The sequence below is a fragment of the Cyprinus carpio genome, chromosome A24 (assembly GCF_018340385.1).
Source record: "Cyprinus carpio isolate SPL01 chromosome A24, ASM1834038v1, whole genome shotgun sequence".
Lineage (NCBI taxonomy): Eukaryota > Metazoa > Chordata > Actinopteri > Cypriniformes > Cyprinidae > Cyprinus > Cyprinus carpio.
In genome coordinates, this window is record NC_056595.1 from 14148163 (window position 1) to 14168352 (window position 20190).

The 20190-nt window shown below is 33.5% G+C and overlaps 3 protein-coding genes across 4 annotated transcripts in view; all 3 read right to left on the reverse strand.

Moving 5' to 3' along the window:
• Positions 1-614: 614 nt before the first annotated feature.
• Positions 615-7506, reverse strand: LOC109044936 (retinol dehydrogenase 12-like). Its single transcript, XM_042714265.1, has 9 exons — positions 7357-7506; positions 6707-6893; positions 5916-5984; positions 4531-4646; positions 3666-3821; positions 3393-3497; positions 2205-2414; positions 1151-1343; positions 615-951 (listed from the first exon to the last, which is right to left on the reverse strand). Exons 3-9 carry the CDS (start codon positions 5927-5929, stop codon positions 849-851), a joined length of 897 nt encoding a protein of 298 aa, XP_042570199.1. The 5' UTR covers positions 5930-5984; positions 6707-6893; positions 7357-7506; the 3' UTR covers positions 615-848.
• Positions 6468-11204, reverse strand: LOC122135465 (retinol dehydrogenase 12-like). The gene is made up of 7 exons (XM_042714903.1): positions 11200-11204; positions 8540-8650; positions 8402-8415; positions 8163-8318; positions 7357-7566; positions 6707-6893; positions 6468-6522 (listed from the first exon to the last, which is right to left on the reverse strand). Exons 1-7 carry the CDS (start codon positions 11202-11204, stop codon positions 6468-6470), a joined length of 738 nt encoding a protein of 245 aa, XP_042570837.1.
• A 655-nt stretch (positions 11205-11859) lies between these two features.
• tnfrsf11a (tumor necrosis factor receptor superfamily, member 11a, NFKB activator) overlaps positions 11860-20190 on the reverse strand; it is a 15592-nt gene continuing 7261 nt past the window's right edge. The window contains exons 5-10 of one of the 2 annotated variants that reach the window (XM_042714273.1): positions 19049-19133; positions 18533-18609; positions 17235-17339; positions 17093-17142; positions 15469-16189; positions 11860-12443 (exon numbers count right to left, since the gene is read on the reverse strand). In XM_042714273.1, coding sequence (XP_042570207.1) covers positions 12157-12443; positions 15469-16189; positions 17093-17142; positions 17235-17339; positions 18533-18609; positions 19049-19133 — 1325 coding nt within the window. In that variant the 3' untranslated portion in view covers positions 11860-12156. The remainder of the gene's footprint in view (positions 12444-15468; positions 16190-17092; positions 17143-17234; positions 17340-18532; positions 18610-19048; positions 19134-20190) is intronic. The other variant, XM_042714274.1, reaches the window with a different exon arrangement.

Below are 20190 nucleotides of genomic sequence, written 5' to 3' on the forward strand. Positions count from 1 at the left end.
CGTTTTGCGAGCCAATGGAAAATCATTAAAATATTGTTTCCCCTTATATTTTATCCATCGTCCATTTAGTATTGAGCCCTCAAAACGTTTGCGTTCTCCCGAGAAATTCACGTTCACTCGCAAAACTTTTGTGATGAAAATAATGCTAGGTGCGCATTTTTATTTTATTTATTTGTTTTTATTTATTTTTTATTTTATTTTTTTGATAGAAAAAAAATTTGACTGAAAGAAAAATGCTTTGGCGTTCCCTCGAAAAACTTTGCATTCGTTCGCAAAACCACTGAAATATTTTTTTTCTCCTACCTAAAATTATTTCCACCCCAATGTAACAGTCATTTTCAATTTTAATTTTTTTTTTAATTTTAATTTTGTAATTTATTGGTAGACATATGTTTTCGTTCGATCTCTTTTTTTTAATTTATTATTTTTTTTATTTAATTTTATTTTTTATTTGTTTTTTTAGTCTATTTGTTTTTTTGTTGGCCATATATTTTGTATACATATGATAGCAGGAAGGCGAATCCTGAGAAATCATGCCTCAGATAAGCAGTTCTGCTTAGTTCATTAACTGTAGTTATTAAAGCAGCTCATCTGCAAAAGGAAACAAATGCAAATTTATAAGATAAAAGAATTTAATAGACCAAAATACATTTGAATTCATAAAAGTTCATTATGTCTAATGAAATAATAACAGCAAAGCCAAGGGTATTAAAAAAAAGAGTATTCAATGTACAATATAAAACATATAGTGCTGATTCAGTCATGCATACTACAGTTTCCATTATCTATGGAATAAGTCCAAAAGCTTTCATTCCGTTCTTATAACTGTCACTGTGAGATGCGCTCCATCAGTCCCATGTAATGCCAAGCATCTGACAGCTGAGCTCCCAGAGTTTCTGAGCCATTTCATCATCTAAAGCTTCTCTTGAACACAGCGCTGGAGCACAGTCACTAGAAACAAAGCAGATTCTCAGGCTTATGAATGAGCATTAATATGACTAATCATTTCTATATTGCATGTTTAACACATTTTATTATCGACTCATGGTTTTTATATTGCATTTTTATTACACTTTATTTTTATATTTTATGTTTTTAACATTTTTTTTTATGGTGGACTAAGAATTCTATTGAAATGTTTCTTCTGTACCTGTAATATCCTCCACTCTCGTTGTCCAGCTTGGGCTCCACGGCACAGTAGATGGTGGTCTGCGCCCCCTGAATGGTGGTCTTGGTGAAGGGGCTAAAGACCTTGACTGCTATCTGCACAGGCTTGCTGAGGTTCCTAAAGAGCTCTGACTGCACCACACCGGGGTGGAGGGAGTACACAGTCACACCACTGCCTACAAACACAACCATGGCCATATTTCACTATCAGAGTTAGCAGATGACACACAAGTGAACACATGATTAAAACAGTTGTAATGAGTTTTTTTACTTCTTTTGTACTGCCATGATTAGGAACAGAAATGTTTTAATGGAAATAAGTCTGGATTCAATCCTTCATTAATTTACATTGGGTTTTTCTTTATAGAAAGTGTTGTAGTGGTACAATGGTAAGTGATGGTGACAAATATTACAATACTTCATTCACCATGGTTTTTACATGCTAATGTACAAAATTTTGATCTTGTTGATAATTCAGAGGATTTAGAAATTTGTGTATTAAAACAGGGTTATAGAATCATAGTTTTTGATTCAAATAGTATTATATTAGTTATCTCTGTCGTAGTTAAACTGTTGGCATCACAAAAAGTCCTTAAGAATCTGTATAAATCTGCAACAATGCCAGTAGAGAATTCCTTTTAATTTTTTCTTAAACTAGAATTACTTGCATGAATGTAAACTTCATGCAGAATGTGATTCCTCTGTGGCCCTTCTGAACAGATCACAGTGTCAAGTGGCAAGCACAGAAAAAAGGACATTCTACACATGCTTAGGACAGTCCTGCATCCTAAAAGACAAAATTTTGAGAAAAACACAAAGATCAAGTTGTGACCACCTCTGACACAGTGTGTCCTGGTTTTGGTTATGTTTATGTAGTCTGACAGGGAATAAGATTGCATTTAATGTCACGTTGTACTCTCATGAATACCAAATCAAGCAGAGTTCAGGAGAGAGAAGACAAACAAGATAATATAGTTTGAGTTTTTAAGGATCATATTTAGTCTGACATGGATAGCCTTGCTCTGAAGGTCACATACCCTGCAGTCTTTTAGCCAAGGAGCGTGTGCAGAGGATGTTAGCTAGTTTGCTCTGGCCGTAAGCCCTCCGCGGAGAGTAACCCTTCTCGCTGTTTATGTCATCCAGATGGATGCTGCCCCATGTATGGGCCACAGAAGCCACGTTGATGATCCTGGAGGGGGCTGATTTCTTTAGGAGGTCAAGCAGAAGGTAGGTGAGCAGAAAATGACCTGTTGGTGGATTGGAGAAGATAAAAATAGTCAGGGGTTGTTTGCCCTTTCATTGTCTCTGGTGTCCTGTTGATCCCCCTGTGCCTTATTTGTTTATTACTCAATAAATGCATGGAAGTGGATGTATATGGAAAGGATGTATACTATATGTGAGCGCTTAGGTTCCAACAGGAAGCCAACTTCGACTGATAAATGATTAAACAGCATGCACTGTCAATTTAGATGCTTGCTACTCTACAATGGTAGGAAGTCTGAGACTTGCTGTGTGAAACAAGGTTTCCTTATATATAGGATTAGTCTATTATCAAATGCAATTTGTGCTTAATTTGATAGAGGTCACTTTTTTGGACCAAATTACTTGGCTTACTGGTCAGATCAAGTATTGATTAGATACAGGAAATGGAATTTTACAGAGAGTATTAATTATCCCTGGGTCATAATAAGTGTTTACAACAAAATGCTGTTGAACTAGTTAATAACAACTTTAAATTGCCTCAGATATTTATAAAATTGCATCAATTTTCGATGTTGAAATAGAAATAGACATTTGGATAGTCTGTAATTTTTTAATCAAAGTAATTATTACTTTTATTCAGCATGGATTCATTAAATTGATCAAAAGTGCCAGGAAAGTAATTTAAAGACAAAAAAATGTATCATGGATTCCACAAAAAAAATACAAAAAAAATAATAAATATATATATATATATATATATATATATATATATATATATATATAAATATATATATATATATATATATATATAAATCTTACTGACCCCAGAATTTTGAACAATAGTGTATAAAATGTCCTTTATTAAGGGTAGCGAAGCCAGTTTTTTCATTAAATGTAAACAATTTCAGATGCAATTATGGTTCATGGCCATGGTCAAACTCCCTGAAATACACTAATCATATTCATCATCATAATGCATGTAAACACATTCTTTCATATTGTAAAACGTAAAGTAACATTACCTAAATGGTTTACACCAAACTGCATCTCAAAGCCATCTGCAGTTTTTGAATATGGACACATCATGATTCCAGCGTTGTTGATCAGGATGTTGACTTGCTTTTCCTCTAAAACACACACACACACACACACACACGCGCAAAAGTATAAAGACCCATTAACAAGCTGATATTATATAATATTAATGCAAATATTTCAAAGGTGTATATGTACTGTAGATTATATTGTTCTTAATATGAATGTGTTTAAATCAAATAATCAAATGTCTTACACACCCTTGTTTATGAGTTCTGCAAATGCTCTGATGGATTTGGTATCTGATAAATCAAGTTTGTTCGCCACAATGTTTTGGTTTCTGGAATCCTCCATTAATTCTTTTCTGGCTTCCTCTGCTTTTTCCAGGTCTCGACAGGCCATGATGACTCGAGCCCCTGAGGACAACACAGAGAGAAGCTGATATTAACGTGCTTTCCAGTGCAAACAGTCATGGAAGATTGCACACAAAACAGAGCAGATATCCTTCATGGATCTGAAATAACTGTGTTTACATACTCCAGCAAATGTCCTTGCTGTGAAATGTCCTTGCATAATAATTAATTTGGTGCTAAACTAGCATGTAAGGCTGATGAGCTAACACAATAGCTGTTTGCCTGGTAATTACTGTGCAGAACGTCTATTATACTATTCAGAGCAATTTGGCTGGCAAGCGTCAGAGTTTCTTTGTTGGAATTCAGCAGGTCCATGTGGGAAAGTGTACAGTATCTCTTTGGCAGATAGTATTGTAGTATTGTATTGTCGTTTATTTATCAGCATTCATTCAAAGCTTCCAAGAGTCTGTCGGTTTTATAAGATTAATTATTTGTTGTTTAGATTGTATCACATTTGATATTAGGACAATGATTCATCCTTGCATTTGTAATTTTCATCCCAGATTATGGTGATTTTATGCAATACTAAAAAGAACAAACTACAATGGATATGCATCCAAAAATAAAGTTATCAACTGCAACAATAGCACCAATACGATGTGATGGATTGCAGTTATTCCAGCTAACCTCTCTATACCCTCTTCTATTTAGAGTGGCATCACGCATGGCTTGTTAGCTTTCTGAAAACTTATGAGGTTTGTTAGTTCCTTACCTCTTTTTGCAAGGTCTCTCACTGTCTCTTTGCCAATGCCTGTATTAGCTCCTGTGATTATGACTGTTTTGTCATCAAGACGTACAGAAGAGCTCCACTGACCACAGAAGACATTTCTGGAATTGATTACAGAGCAAAAGTTTATGCAATGTAATGAGTACATTTTTGGTGGATTGTGAATTAGTACAGGGAGAGCGGGGCTAGTTGTCACGTATGGAAGCATGGGATCCTTTACACAAAGGAAGACAAAGTATTAACCAGCCAGTCTGTTAGTATATGTTATATGTTCAAGTCTATAGTATATGTTCAAAAAAATGCCCCAACATCTCGCCCAGTCCCTTTATTAAAAGTTTCCATTTCTCAGTAAACTGACTCTTTTGGAGTCTTAAACTGTGTATTATCTTTTCCATCACGTAAATCTCCCTCACTGTCCGTGACCATTCCTCAAGCTTTAAAGCAACAGTTCAAAATCATTCTGTTGGTACCCTGACTTCTAATAAGGTGTATGGCTTTTCTTTCCCACGCTCCCCCCAATCGTGTGTTCTGAATATGTAAGTTTGGTGAGGGGGAAAAGGGCATATTGCTTTACTGCAGCTATAATGCACATGTACATCTATACACTGTAATTACAACAGTGAATTTCACTCACTTAACTCACTTAAGTTCACAAAGATACACAAAACTACATACAATTGCTTAACATACAGTCTACAAAAAGTACTGTACATTTTTATTGTTATTGCTCAGGAATGAAGATGCAGTTGACCCAATTGTGAGGCATGTTGTCACACTATTTTATTGTAAGTTTTTTAAATGAACCTGCCATTAAACTGCTTTAATTATAGTAAAATAATTATGAAACTCATCAATTCACAAAACAGCATAAATATAAAAAGTAACTTTCAAAAATACCATTGTTTTGACTATTAAACATTGTACTTAATACATTTTATACATCTAAAATTGAATTCAGTTTAAGAGGGTTTTGGAAGTTGTTAGAAACCAACATACAAACTCATTGTCAAAACACATTTATGTAATTGGATTTGTGACTCAAAACCTCATAGCTGCTGACTGAGATAACAGTTCTCATGACTACTTCCCCATGTGACAATTAGCTCCATTCTCCCATATTTAAATTAGATCAGCCTGTATAATCCAAAATCCGATCATACAGTAGCCTATATGACAAATTGTTTAAAGAAATTTAGTATATTAACTGGCATTTGAGATTTATATTTTAGCATATTTTTAAAACAATATGTTGAACAATGTTGGAAAGAAAAGAAAAGAAAAGAAAAGAAAAGAAAAGAAAAGAAAAGAAAAGAAAAAAGAAAAGTTGTGTCAATTGCAGTAGACTCATTCGTGACACCAGCATTGCTTACCTTATTGAGTGCATTGTACCAATACTTGCCGGTTTCCCTCAGCAGGCAGTAGTGGTCTGCTCTAGCGTCCTATGTAATTTATGAATGAGATATTAGTATGCGGTCCGGATCCGAGCCCCTCCCGTCCAGAGCTCTGTCCTCCGACCAATGAAACGCGTCTGACTTCAATGTAAACACCGTGATGCGCTAGTGCACCCACCGCTCGCACGTATGGGCTCGCTATGATGGCCTTTAACTCCAAGGAAGCCTTGTTCAATTGAATCTCTTTTGCAAGGTTGGACATCCCGTTACACGTCACCAGAACACACAATACAATCACGTCACCCCACTTAAAAACAAGCAAAATTGTGCAAAAGCAGTGACCCCGCGTGCCCACTAGATGTCCCCGGTGCGTCAGTCTGAAGTTTCTTACGAACACAATTAACACGAACTCTGACTTTTTAATTTGACAAAATTTGAGAAACTGTTCTCTGAATCAATACAAATTAAACTATGGTTATAACAAATCATAAAAGGCCGTTATTATGAAACAAGACTGTGGTGGGAGTCATATCATCTCATTTCCAGCGAATCCCCAGCAGGGGAGTATGGAACCATGGCACAGTTACTGTGAGAGATCATGAGTGGAAATATTTAGTAAACATCACAGCAGTTATTTTGCTTGCTGCCAACTTTAGCATCACTAGTGCAAAATAAAAAGCATGTGAACAATGCTGCTTATGGGAAAGATGGCCGTTGAGGTTGTTATCTTATGAGCATGACTAGCATCAGCTGTGTTAGTTGTAACAAACCTGTAGTAGATTCCAGTGGGCAGGTCAGGGGTGAGGGCACAGTATAGGGTGTTATATGCGCCCTCTGCAGGGGTTTGTATCAGGAAACCACGTGTCTTTACAAACAACTGCAGAGACTTCTTCAAATGCCTGATGATGTCTGTCTTTACTAGGCCTGGATCCACAGCATAAACACTCACTCTCATCTCTGCCACAGAAACAGAACTGAATGTCACACTACATGAGATACAATTAGAGAAGTGAAACACTTGCTTTATTTTCACAAAGTGCAAGAATGCTCTTATTGCCTTAATGTAGAATGGCTATGAGACAGTTAGGATATCATACTAATGAACTAGCAGTGCATTATACGGTTTAAACACTCTAAACAGACTGTTACCTTTCAAACATATTTTCATATCCTTAAAGGTATAGTTCACCCAAAATTGAAAATTTAGTCACCATTTAGCCATTTATTCACACTTGTGTGGTTTTTCGTATACTGAAAATGAATGACAGTCATTGACAGCTTGGACACTCTAGTTGTTTTTCACAGATGATTAAAATATCTATGGTTGCTAAAACAGAAATAAATCCCAGATTCAATGTGGAATCAGATTTTTTGGATCACATTTTGTATGTTTTATGCATGACGATGTACTTGCTCTTACCTTCCACTCTCGTGGCGAGTTCTCGCGTGAAAAGTATGTTGGGCAGTTTGCTCTGTACGTAGGCCTTCACAGGATGATAGCCTTTCTCACTGTTCAGGTCCTCAAAGTGGATCTTTCCCATGGAATGGGCCAGTGAGGAGACATTAATCACACTGGAAGGAGCTGAATGCTTCAAGAGATCCATAAGGAGGAACGTAAGAAAGAAATGTCCTGAGAAAGAAAAGGAGTCATTCATCACATGTCAAGTGTGAACAATCTCCATTGCTTCTAAACAACAAATAAGGACTCTTTGATATTCTTTGAAAGAATGAGAACGACTAGTGCACTTAATCAAACCTAAATGATTGACTCCAAACTGTGTTTCAAAACTGTCTGCTGTTGTTGAATATGGGCAGATTGCCACACCAGCATTGTTAATCAGGAAATGAAGAGACTTTTCAGCTGAAATAAAATAAAAGGAAAAATAATTTGATTAGAATTAAAGGGATACTCCACCCCAAAATGAAAATTTTGTCATTAATCACTTACCCCCATGTCGTTCCAAACCCGTAAAAGCTTCGTTCATCTTCGGAACACAATTTAAGATATTTTGAATGAAAACCTGGAGGCTTGAGACTGTCCCATAGACTGCCAAATAAATAACAGTGTCATGGTCCAGAAATGTATGAAAGTCATTGTCAGAATACTCCATCTGCCATTAATGTGTGCCATTAATAAGTGATTAATGACAAAATTTTCATTTTGGGGTGGAGTATCCTTTTAAATGTATGATGTATTTAGAAAAATGTTCTTCAACCATAACTCACTGTTGTAAATCAGTTCAGCAAACTCATAGATGGATTGTGTGTCGGCCCGCTCCAGTTTCCGAACCACCATGATGGCATTCTCCACGTCTCTGCTGATGTCACTGGCTGCCTGTTCTGCCTTCAGCAGGTCTCTGCAGGCCAGGATCACCCGTGCACCTTGGGATTAATGACAAGTTTTGTTCCATTAGTTGAAAATCTGGTACATTCTTCTGAGCTATTCTGAGGAAAAAAACACATACTGTTCTGGATAGGCCTATATATCAGATCAAATGGCTATGCAGTCAGATCTAATATACTTCATCTGTGGCTCTGTGAAAAGAAGGCTCGATGTGTTATTTCCACAGTAAGTATTGATTTGGCCGCAGTACCCACCTCACTTTGCCAGATCCTTGGCTGTTTCTTTCCCAATCCCAGTGTTTGCTCCAGTCACTATAGCAGTTTTTCCATCTAACTGAATATCAGATGACCAGCTTTTGCTGAAAAGCTCTCTGAAAAGAGTTTATTTATTAAACAGTTTAAATATGTCACAAAAACTGCTAAAATAATAATATATAAAAACAATGAATGATATATATATATATATATATATATATATATATATATATATATATATATATATATATATATATATATATATATATATATTATATATATGATTTAGTCTATGATGATTACGAAATCTTTAATATCTATATCTATGAAAATATTTATCTATCTATCTATCTATTATCAACTATCTAAATAGCTAAATCTATCTGAATCTGATCATATACACTACGCATTTAAAAAGCATGTTAACATTAATTTTATTGTTATGTGTATAGTTTTAATAAGGTAAATGATGAATTCTTTATCTATCTAAATATAGTATTTATCTTTATTTCTGTCAAATATTTTTATAGAGTAATTTATTAATGATTTTGTTGGATAGTATTCAGTTTTTAATATATATAGTGTTTTTTTATTTTTTATTACGTGTTAATTGTAATGTAATTTTAATAATTTCTTTACTACTTCTACTACTAATAATAATAACAATAATAATAAATGATAATATCAATATCTTTTAATCAAGTTACAGATTAAATAAAAAGCACCTTACCTTAAGACATTCATTTTCCCAGCAGTCTTATTACATGTGAACAAGCAAGAAGGGTCTTTTCAAAGCTACTCATGATACTGAGTGAGTGTCAAAATAAATGCTCAAGTGTCACTTTTATAAGGAGGACAGAAAATGGTGGGTGTTTTAATAGATGCTCAAGTGTCACTTTTATGATGAGGTGTGAATTTTATAAGGAGGACAGAAAATTCCATTTATTTTTGATGGGTCCTGCTGCTAAATAAAGCTGTGTTATATTTGATTTTTTGTTTTTGTGTTTTTGTGTTTGTGTGTGTGTGTGTGTGTGTGTGTGTGTGTGTGTGTGTGAGTGTGTGTTAAATTTTTTGCTACATTTTATTTTTGGAAATTCTCGCACTGGATGATCTTGAACTGAATGATGTTTTAATTTGTTTTTGAGGGATTTCTCCTTTCTTATAACTCTAAATTAATACGATGTATTAATTAAGACACTGCTGTTTTATTTCACATGAACATCCTTAGGCAACCACAGTTGATTTGAGTGAACCTTAACATGGCCAAAAACTACACACCAATGCCAGTGAGTGCTGTACGATCTTAAAACGTGGGAAACTTTTCATCTTCAAAAATCAGGTAATTTCCAGCCAAGCCAGAGGAGCACCTGTGTCCAAACCTGGGGTTGTCCCGTCACCCGATAGCACACGATCTGTTTGGACACGACTGTAACATATTAGGATCACTGACACCTCTACAGTGACCAAGGGAATATGGAATGATCCATCACTCTTTTTCAGCGGTCTTCCCCCAGATTCCCAATTCTCTACAGATAAGAACCATCATATGCAATTGGTCAATGTGGAATCAGTGGATGAATAATAAATAAAAAAAATATATCGCTGTTTAGATGTTTGGGGTCAATAAGAGATTGTTGTTGTTGTTGTTACTTTTTAAAATAGAAATGTATACTTATATACAGCAAGGATATGTTATATTTATATGAATTGAAAGTGAAGGTATTGAGATTGTTAATGTTGGATTTGATTTTTTTATATTTTATTATTTTTATGTTGATGTTTTGAATTTTTTATTCTTCAAAGAAACCTGAAAAAATCGTTTCCAACACTGAAAATAGTAAATATTTCTTTAGCACCAAATCAGCATATTACAATGATTTTTGAAGGATCATGTTCAAAATATGTATGTATGTGTGTGTGTGTATAGATAGATAGATAGATAGATAGATAGATAGATAGATAGATAGATAGATAGATAGATAGATAGATAGATCAGTTATTTTTTATTTTTATTCTTATATAACCATTCAAATGTTTGGGGTTGGTCAGATTTGTGTTTGTAAGATTACATCTGAATGGTTATATAAGACTAATAATAAAAAATAACTGAAATATCCCAATAAACAAATATATATTAAATAAATAAACTGAGGCCTAAATTAATTATTTAATTTACATGCAAATTTAATCTACATGTATATTATTTAATTTACATGCAAATTTAATCTACATGTATATTTACATGCATATGTATCTTCAAAATTGTAATTAAAAACAAAAAAAATTGACATGTAATTGTACAGAAAAACAAAAAAAAAAATGGAATTGAACGTTATTTTTTAATATTATAATGAATAGATTTTTTGAAATTGAATATTATTTATTTTTTATAAATAAATTTCGTTCTTTAAAATGTCATGTTTACTATTTTTCTGTAAATGGATATGCCTTTAGTATTCAGTAGCATTCCACTAGATGGCAGGACAGCTCAACAGTCATTGCTAGTCACGAGTCACCAAATGTGCCTGAAGGCTCTTTGAGCAGAACCACATTAAACCAGACAGAACTCAACAACACTTCTCAGTGTTTGTTTCTGTTGCCATCCCAGACTCGTGATTATTCCAATCACAGCTAAACATCCAGCAGCCTTTGGTGGAATTCTCACCTCATGTGGCTAAACACTGCGCTCCTGAGTACATGTTTGCATTGAGCTCGCGACAGCTGGAAGTCATTCACCGCTATTTAAAAAGGCTTTATGTCAACATTGGTTTTGCTCGAATACAGAGGTTTTACCGCACATGTGGTTAGTGATGCACAAGCAATAAACACTGCTTATCACTAAACCAAATACCTTTCTCATACCATCACACTCTCATTTAAGGGAAAGAAATTGTTTCATACAAACAAGCTTTATTTACAGTAAGGGGTGGAGAAAATCACTACTCATGTATCCGAACATTGATTTACATTTAATGCTTGTGAATAATGTTTTTGATTACATGTTCTGCTCCAGTCAGACTGACTTGTCATGTTAGCGGCACAAAATAGACACGATAAATAACTAAAAAAAAGATTAACATTTACAAATTATGTTATTTAAAAAATATAGACACCACAAATCAACATCCCCATTTCTCATTTCCACGTTACTATCTTTTAACCAGCATCCTAAAATGGTTCTTGCAATGAGGTAAGATAAAATAAAAGATTGTTTAATTTCAGAAGGCCATGAGAAAAGGACAGTGAAAAACATGGTGCTTTTGTTGTGGTGGATGTGTTTGTGCTTTTTGTTGTTGTGTTTTTGTTTTTTTTTTATTTGGTTTTGTTTTTTGTTTCTTTAAGACGCTCTTTATTTGGCTCCTCAGCATAGAGATTGTCTGAAAATGAGACATTCTGGGGTGAATGTTCTTGACTTTTACTGCTCACCGAGATCCTCTCAAAGCTGAAACCGCAAAACCGACAACAAGTAGCTAATTTATATGAAATAAACAAATGCATAGCATTTTTCACGAAATAGCACTCTAGTTGCTATACGGGCTGTCGAACGCCCGTCATTAATCAATAATAATCATTTGAAAAAGAGACAGTCAATTCCAGTCTAGTAGGAAATGTTTGCAGCTTTTTATTTCTGCCAGGACCAGTCGTTGGTCATTTCCTGCACGGGCAGGTGTTTTTCCAGGTGTCCGCTCCTGCTCTTGGCCTGCGGTGTTGTGGTTATGTTGGATTTGGGCTCGCTTTGAAAACTGTCATCGTTGGATTCTTCCTGAACCGGGCAGCTGAAGGGTTCGTCTGTTCCTCCGCTGCTCCCCAGTGACGTTTGACTGACGTACACCACGATGACCTCACCGCTGAAGTTCATCACCTGTCCGCTGGAGATAAAAGTAGTGTTGTTGTTTCCTGTCACCTGACTGACAAAAATAGACAACACATCAGAACCAGCGTTAGCGGAAGGTGGCAGAAATAGTCCACTATATTTCCATTAAATAAATATTCATTCCTTTCCTGGAGACAAAATAATGTTATTTTAGCAACACTGATGTACCATTGCAGTTTCTGTTAATTATTTTGAATTTGTTTTATCATTTCTGTTTTTATTTTCATTTTAGTTAAAGGTTTAGTAAATTTGTTGTTTTGTCATAATATTTTTTTAATGTCTACATAGTGTTTATTAGGTTTTAGTTATTTAAGTAATTTTGATATTTCCAGTTTTCCTTTTTAATTTAGTTAAAGTTTAAGTAATTTTGATGGGTTCTTTTTGTCATATTTATTAGCTTTTTTTTTCGTTTTTAGTTATTTTAGTAATTTTTATATTTTTGTTTTCATTTTCATTTTAAAGTTTTAGTAATTGTATGTTGTTTGTCATTTTTATTAGTTTTTTAATGTCTATATTATTTCATTAGGCTTTAGTTTTTACTTATTTTAGTAATTTTTTATATTTTCTGTTTTCATTTTCATTTTATAGTAATTTTTTGTGTTTTCAACATTTTTATTAGTCTTTTAATGTCTATATTGGTTTCATTAGGTTTTAGTTTGTAGTTATTTTAGTGATTTTTTATATTTTCTGTTTTCATTTTATAGTAATTTTTTGTGTTTTCGACATTTTTATTAGTTTTTGTTTTCTTTTAATACGTCTATATAGTTTTTATTAGGTTTTACTTTTTAGTTATTTTGGCATTATATTTTGTTTTGTGTTTTTGTCATTTTTTTATTTGTTTTTGTCTTTTAATGTCTATAAAGTCTTAGCTTTTAGTTATTTTTATTATTTTTATATTTTCGGTTTTCATTTTAGTTTTTGTTGTTTTTCATTTTTGTTTTTAGTTATAGTTTATTTAGTTTTAGTTATTTTAGTGCTACAACTTTAATTGAACAAAAATGATCAATGTTGATTTTTATTTTAGGTTTTTATTTTTAAAATAAACATATTCAAAATGTTATATATATATATATATATATATATATATATATATATATATATATATATATATATAATATATATATATAATGTTATATATATATATGGTTTTAATTTGGGTTAATAACACTGGAAGACTAACAAGAACATTTTAAGGCTAAACATTTTGCATATTAATGCAACCAGATGGCAAACTGCTTTATAGTCTTGCTGGAGCACATGAATACGTTATGCTACTACTTTAGATGTTTAGTGGTCAACATAAATAGTCTACATTATAAACTGGAAGCTAATAAAGCCACGTCAGCACTGAATTGGCAAAAAGCTGTTTGTGGGAACCTCTATTGAGCAACAAAACTGCTCCCTTCCACAGATTATTGTTACGTGGCTATGGAACGCACACAACGCAGGAGTAGGAATACACAGAAAAATCCTTTAATAAATCCACAGGCAGGAGAAAACCAGGAGATAAACAGAAATCAACATCTATCTTCAACATTAGCATAAACAATAACCGGCAAGGACAGAACAGAAATGGGGGAAACTTATACAAAAGCAAGAGAGGGACTAATGACTTAATTAACAAGACTCAGGTGAACAGAATGAACTAATCAGGGCAGCTCTAGGTCAATGAAAAACGAAGACATGAGAACAGGAACATTAACAGAAGTCCATAACTGTGACAATTATATGGTTCCTCTTTTTTCTCTGAATATACACAGAAACACATGTTTCACACATCTTTAAGTAATTTAGCCGCTGGTCTATAAAAGACCCTACACCCGCTTCCTGCCATATTTTCACAAACACGACTTACTGGAATACACATGACCTGAATGTGCTTTTTCTTATTATTACTACAAGACGTGACACTTCATTTTAGTGTTCAGGTTACTGTGTAGTTACATAATATATTCCTGAACAACACTAATGACCTACATGTGTAAATATTGTGTAATTCCTCTGCGGAGATTAATAACAATAGGATGGAATACAAGTAACACAGGTACTGTTAAGTAATGTGTTATTGAAATATTAAGCTTTATTTTGCTAATACTTATGATTATAAATAACCTAAATATCAATTATAAATTATTTAAAAGATATACACAACAGTCACCAGTTATATTGTAAAATATTGCAATTTAAAATAACTGTTTTCTATTTAAATATATTTTCAGATGTCATTTATTCCTGTGTTTATTAAAAATAAATAAAAAGATGTAAACAGTTATATTGTACATCATTTCTCCAATTTCTTATCATTATTCTTACATGATAGATTGTTGATTATTTGATGCTATTGTGCTGCTTTTTTTTTTTTTGTTTTTATGAATATTTTGTATAATTTTGCTGCTTACTGTTTTTGTGGATACAGGAAAGTATCCCCATTCTGTATATCATTTATATTTATAATTTATTTATATTTCAAATATATTTTTATATATTATTTATTTATACAAACAAATATATATACTTTATGTGTACACACACACACAATAATTTATAATAAATTGTATTATTTATATAGTATTTTATTAATAGTAGCTAACACTATTAGTCAAGAAAGATTCATATTTAATTATGGTTTTTTTCTAGCACTTTTAAAAGTTTACATAAGATCCACCAATGTAGAAACGTGATATTTGGCCAGAAAACCAGTGCAACACATCAGCTGATACAATGGTGTGCTGCTAGTTTGTTAGCTTGGCCATCTGTTTCAAGATCAAAGCACTGAGACGGGAATGATTTCCACACTGTGCATTTTTGACGTGCTATTCCGAGGTCATGACTTTGATCGTTTCCAATATTTCACATCATATCATACCGTATTTGTCCAATTGAAACAGACAGACACACACAGAACAGACAGTGCTTGTAAATCTGGCACAAACACGTGTGCTAAATGAGTTTAACAGATTTGAGTGCGCTGCACTATGAAGCAACAGCTTCAAATACCTCAGATGCACAGACAGCTTTTCATTTGTTTTGCCACTATTTTTGCATGTGATAATGTCTTACCAGATGTGAGAGCGGATTCTGAGCACTGGTTCTGGAAGTCTGCATCGGGGTCGGACAGTTTGTGGTCATCGCTGTGGATCAGTGAAAGACCCTGGTCATTAGAGCTGACCGACGGCAGAGGTGGAACGGTGGTGGAGTCTATGCTGCAGCAGCAAGGTTCGTTCTGTCTATACAGCCCTTCAACCGGACCTCGCTCCCCGTAGATGCCTCTCATCTCTGACATGGCTTCTTTGCCAGCAGGGCTGCTATAGTCCAGACAGAGTTCCTGGGAGCGCTGCAGACCCATGTAATCGCAGGCTGGCAGGACGTCTGACGTGCAGCTCTCACACAGCAGAGGTTCTTTCAGGTCGACGGCCTGCACGTTTTCTCCAATGGCGTCTCCTGTCCTGCAAGAGCAGCATGTCGCCAAACCCGTGGCCACCAGCTGACTGCAGTCCTCATTCTCTCCGACCTCCATGGGCTCCTTCATGGGAAACGCACAGCTGCAGGAGCTGCCTGAGAGAGGAGACACAGACCCAACTCCGGAGTCCTCGCTGGAGCTGCCTGATGAGGTTTCGGCTCGGTCCTGGTCCTGTTCTTGGTCTGTAGGAGTCGATGTTTCGTCAAGAATGGTTAATTGGGTGCTGGGACATGTGATCAGGGGCTCTGAGGGGGTTAGTTCTTGGCAGATCAGAGGGAGGGTTTGTGGACCGTTGCCACCGTGGTATGAAGTCACAGTTTCCTAAAAGAAGAAAAGCCGGTTACAATAAGTATGATAACTATATCAATAGCTATAAAGTTTTAGCCCTCATAATGCAATTGGGTCCATTCTGACCCAGAAGAGATACATAAACATTTTAAAAGAAAAATGCTGTTTTTAAGCAATAATGAGTTATAAATTCAAAGGAACTGAATTAAATTATATTAATTCCAATGTGGTTAAAACTGGTATTTCTCAGATTATATACTCCTATAAATTTCATACAATGATAAATTCAAATAAAATATCTCATCAATATTGAAAAATTAAATATACTTTGCATCACAGTTTTCTTCTTTCCTAAAATAATTTCTCAGTTTTTTTTTATTTAAATTAATAAAGTAAAAAAACAATGTAATAGCATGGTAACATTCAAAACTTAATTTATTTTAACATTCACTCATTAATGAGAAGTTGCTCATCAAATACAGTATGTTTTTTTTTTGAAAAAATATTAATTAAAATTTATAAAATAACTGTTTTAATAAACATCAATTGAAAACAATAATAAAATAATAAAAAAAAAATCTAAACAGCTTTTGAATGCATTGTGAGGGTTAATAATCATTATAATTCTATGATAATAGGGCAGTCCACACCACAACTATAACAATAATAAAACAGAGGAATTATATTGTTCAAATCACTTTCAGAATATTTTTTTTTCCAGTTGATAAATGATAAAAACATTGACAGCCAATCAGAATCCATTCTGTTTTAAAAAGCTTGAGCCTTTAAAATGACAGAGAATGTTACTTCTGCAAGTGCTTAAAATATACAGAACATTATAGTCCATTATTGTGGATGCTAATATAGTTATTGTTGTTGGTGTCTCCGTCATTAGATTTTGGAACAAGGCTACAGTTTTCAGATTTTCTTACTCACCTGTTGATTCCTGCTTCCTTTCAGGTTTTGGACGCAAGTGCGTAGATTTACTGTGGTGTCAAAAAATAAGCTTTAATCGACAACATAGACAAGAATCTACCACAAAATGTAGCAAACATACATAACCATGAACTAAATTTACCTGAGAGGAAGTTCAGCTTATCCTTGCAGCAAAACAAAAAGAGAACAACCAGGGACACCACAATGATGACCGAGAGGATGGCCACCAGCACCCAGGGTGTCATACCTGAGGAGGATGAGGAGGTTTGTGAAGCTTCTCAGTTATTCAGATTATTATAGAGGGTTGTTGTGGAGGGTTGTGTTTCAGATTATTATTTATTGATGTTGTGTGAGTTGAAATTTTTTGTTTTTGTTTGAGTGATGAACAGTTCAACATAACAGAAGCTCATTAAAGCGTTTATTACAAATATGATCATAGTGATTACAATATAGAGAAAATTTGGCAGCTGTGCATGTTGTTTCAAGTTGGCAGATTACAGACAATCACAATTACAGACACCAGACATCACATTAAATATGGGTTCCCACTCATTTTGAGTCATTTTTTAATGAATTTTCCATGACTTTTCCTGGCATTTGAGACTACTGGATTTTAAGGAATTTTAAATATATACATTTCAAATTTTTAAATATATATTATACATGCATATCTGACTTTTGAATACTGTAAATGAATATTGTGAATGTGTGTGTGTTTGTGTGAATTTATATATGAATTTGAATACTGTAAATTTATTGATATGAATTTGAATTGATATGAACAGTATTCAAAAGTCAGATATGCATGTATAATATATATTTATTTATTGTTGTGTTTTTATTTAGTCAGATTTAATGTGATGTCTGGTGTCTGTAATTGGATTGTCTGTAATCTGCCAACTCAAATGCCAGGAAAAGTCATGGAAAATTCATTGGAAAATGACTCAAAATGAGTCATACACACATATACACACACATGCATTATATATATATATATATATATATATATATATATATATATATATTATATATATATACAGTATACAAATATAAATTAATTTACAGTATTCAAATTCATATATGTAAATATCAGTAAGAATACTTTTTTAAATAAAAGTGAGTGTATAGATTCTATAATACTATGGAAGATTTCTATTTTAAATAAATGCTCTTCATATATATATATATATATATATATATAATAGTTTTCACCAAAATATTAAACATCTGTTTTCAACTTTAATAATAGTAATAAGAATAGTTTCATGAATATTTTTTATTCTGTACATATTTACTAAAGAACTTCTGACATGTCCAGATTTAAAATTCTCTGATATTCTTCTGATATTTTGCTCATTTCAATCACTGTATTAAGCTTCAATAGTTCCTCAATACCTGTGCATTTTTTGAGGCCGAACATAAACTTTTTAAATAACCTACCAGGAGAATGGACTCCACACACCACATCTGTCTTAGAGCTTCCTGACTGTTTCTCTGTTTTGCCGATAGCTTTACAACTGGAAGAGAATTAGATATAGCAATACAATGAATATGCTTAGGAAATATTGTAAGTTTTACAACTGAAATAGAATAAGACATATCAAAAGAGGGCAGCCAAACAGTCCAATTGTCTCTTCTACAAGGAACCACAAATACAAAGAGCAAAAAGAAAAGGGGCTCTTTCTAGGGGAAGTGGTGGAGAAATTAATCATAATACCACAGTGCGGTAAGACTGCGGGGGCTTTAAAAAATGACCAGGCATGCCCGAGACCTTCCCCAGACAAACAACGCCTGTGAGAATGAGAGCTGTGACTTTGCAAATGAGTCCTGTTAAAGAACAGTTCTGTGTGTGACTCAGAGGACAGGCATGTTTGTGGCACACACTCCCAGCTGTTGTTAAACCTGTGGAGTTGTTATTGTATTGACTTTTTAAGCTTAGATTAGAGGAATACTCACTCTGTCCATTTCTTGCAGGCTTCTATAGATATGGAATCTGAGAAATATCCATATTGACAAGGCACACAGGAAGCTCTGCCCGTCTCTACAATGAAGAGAGCGATAAAGATTTATAGACAGAGAGACAGATTTGAGTCGACAACTGAGCACATACAAAAGCAAATCTTATTATATCCTTATTTATCATCGTTCTATACATTTATCATCCATCCAGCCATCATCCATCGTTCTATCTACCATTCTATGTACCATATTCTATCCATCTATCGTTCTGTCTGTCTATCCACCATTCTTTTGTTCTATCCATCTATATCATCCATCCGTCCATCATCCATCTACCATTCTATCTATCCACTTCCATCTATCCATCTATTAATCATCTATCTATGTACCGTTCAATCTATCCACCTATCCATAATTATACCTATCTATTGTTATATTTGTCTGCATATCGTTCTATTGTTCAATCGATCTATTAACTGTCCTATCTATCTATCTATCTATCTATCTATCTATCTATCTATCTATCTATCTATCTATCTATCTATCTATCTATCATCTATCTATTATCTATCTATCTCTATCACTCTGGATCTATCATCTATCTATCTATCTATCTATCTATCTATCTATCTCTATCTATCTATCTATCTATCTATCTATCTATCTATATATTTAATATATATATATATTAATTTTATATTTATATATATATTTATTTTTTTTTTTTTTTATTTTTATGTTTATATATATCTATCTGTCTTGAATCTATCTATCTATCTATCTATCTATCTATCTATCTATCTATCTATCTATCTATCTATCTATCTATCTATCTATCTATCTATATATTGTTTTTATATAAAATGTTAAAAAAAGTGAAGCGATTCATGTTATCTATCTATCTATCTATATCTATCATCTATCTATCTATCTATCACTCTGAGTCTATCTATCTATCTGTCTGAATCTATCTAAATGACAATATGATCAGTATCCTATCTATCTATCTATCTATCTATCTATCACTCTGACTCTATCTATCTATCTATCTATCTATCTATCTATCTATCTATCTATCTATCACTCTGATCTATCTATCTATCACTGTGTGAATCTATCTATCTATCTATCTATCTATC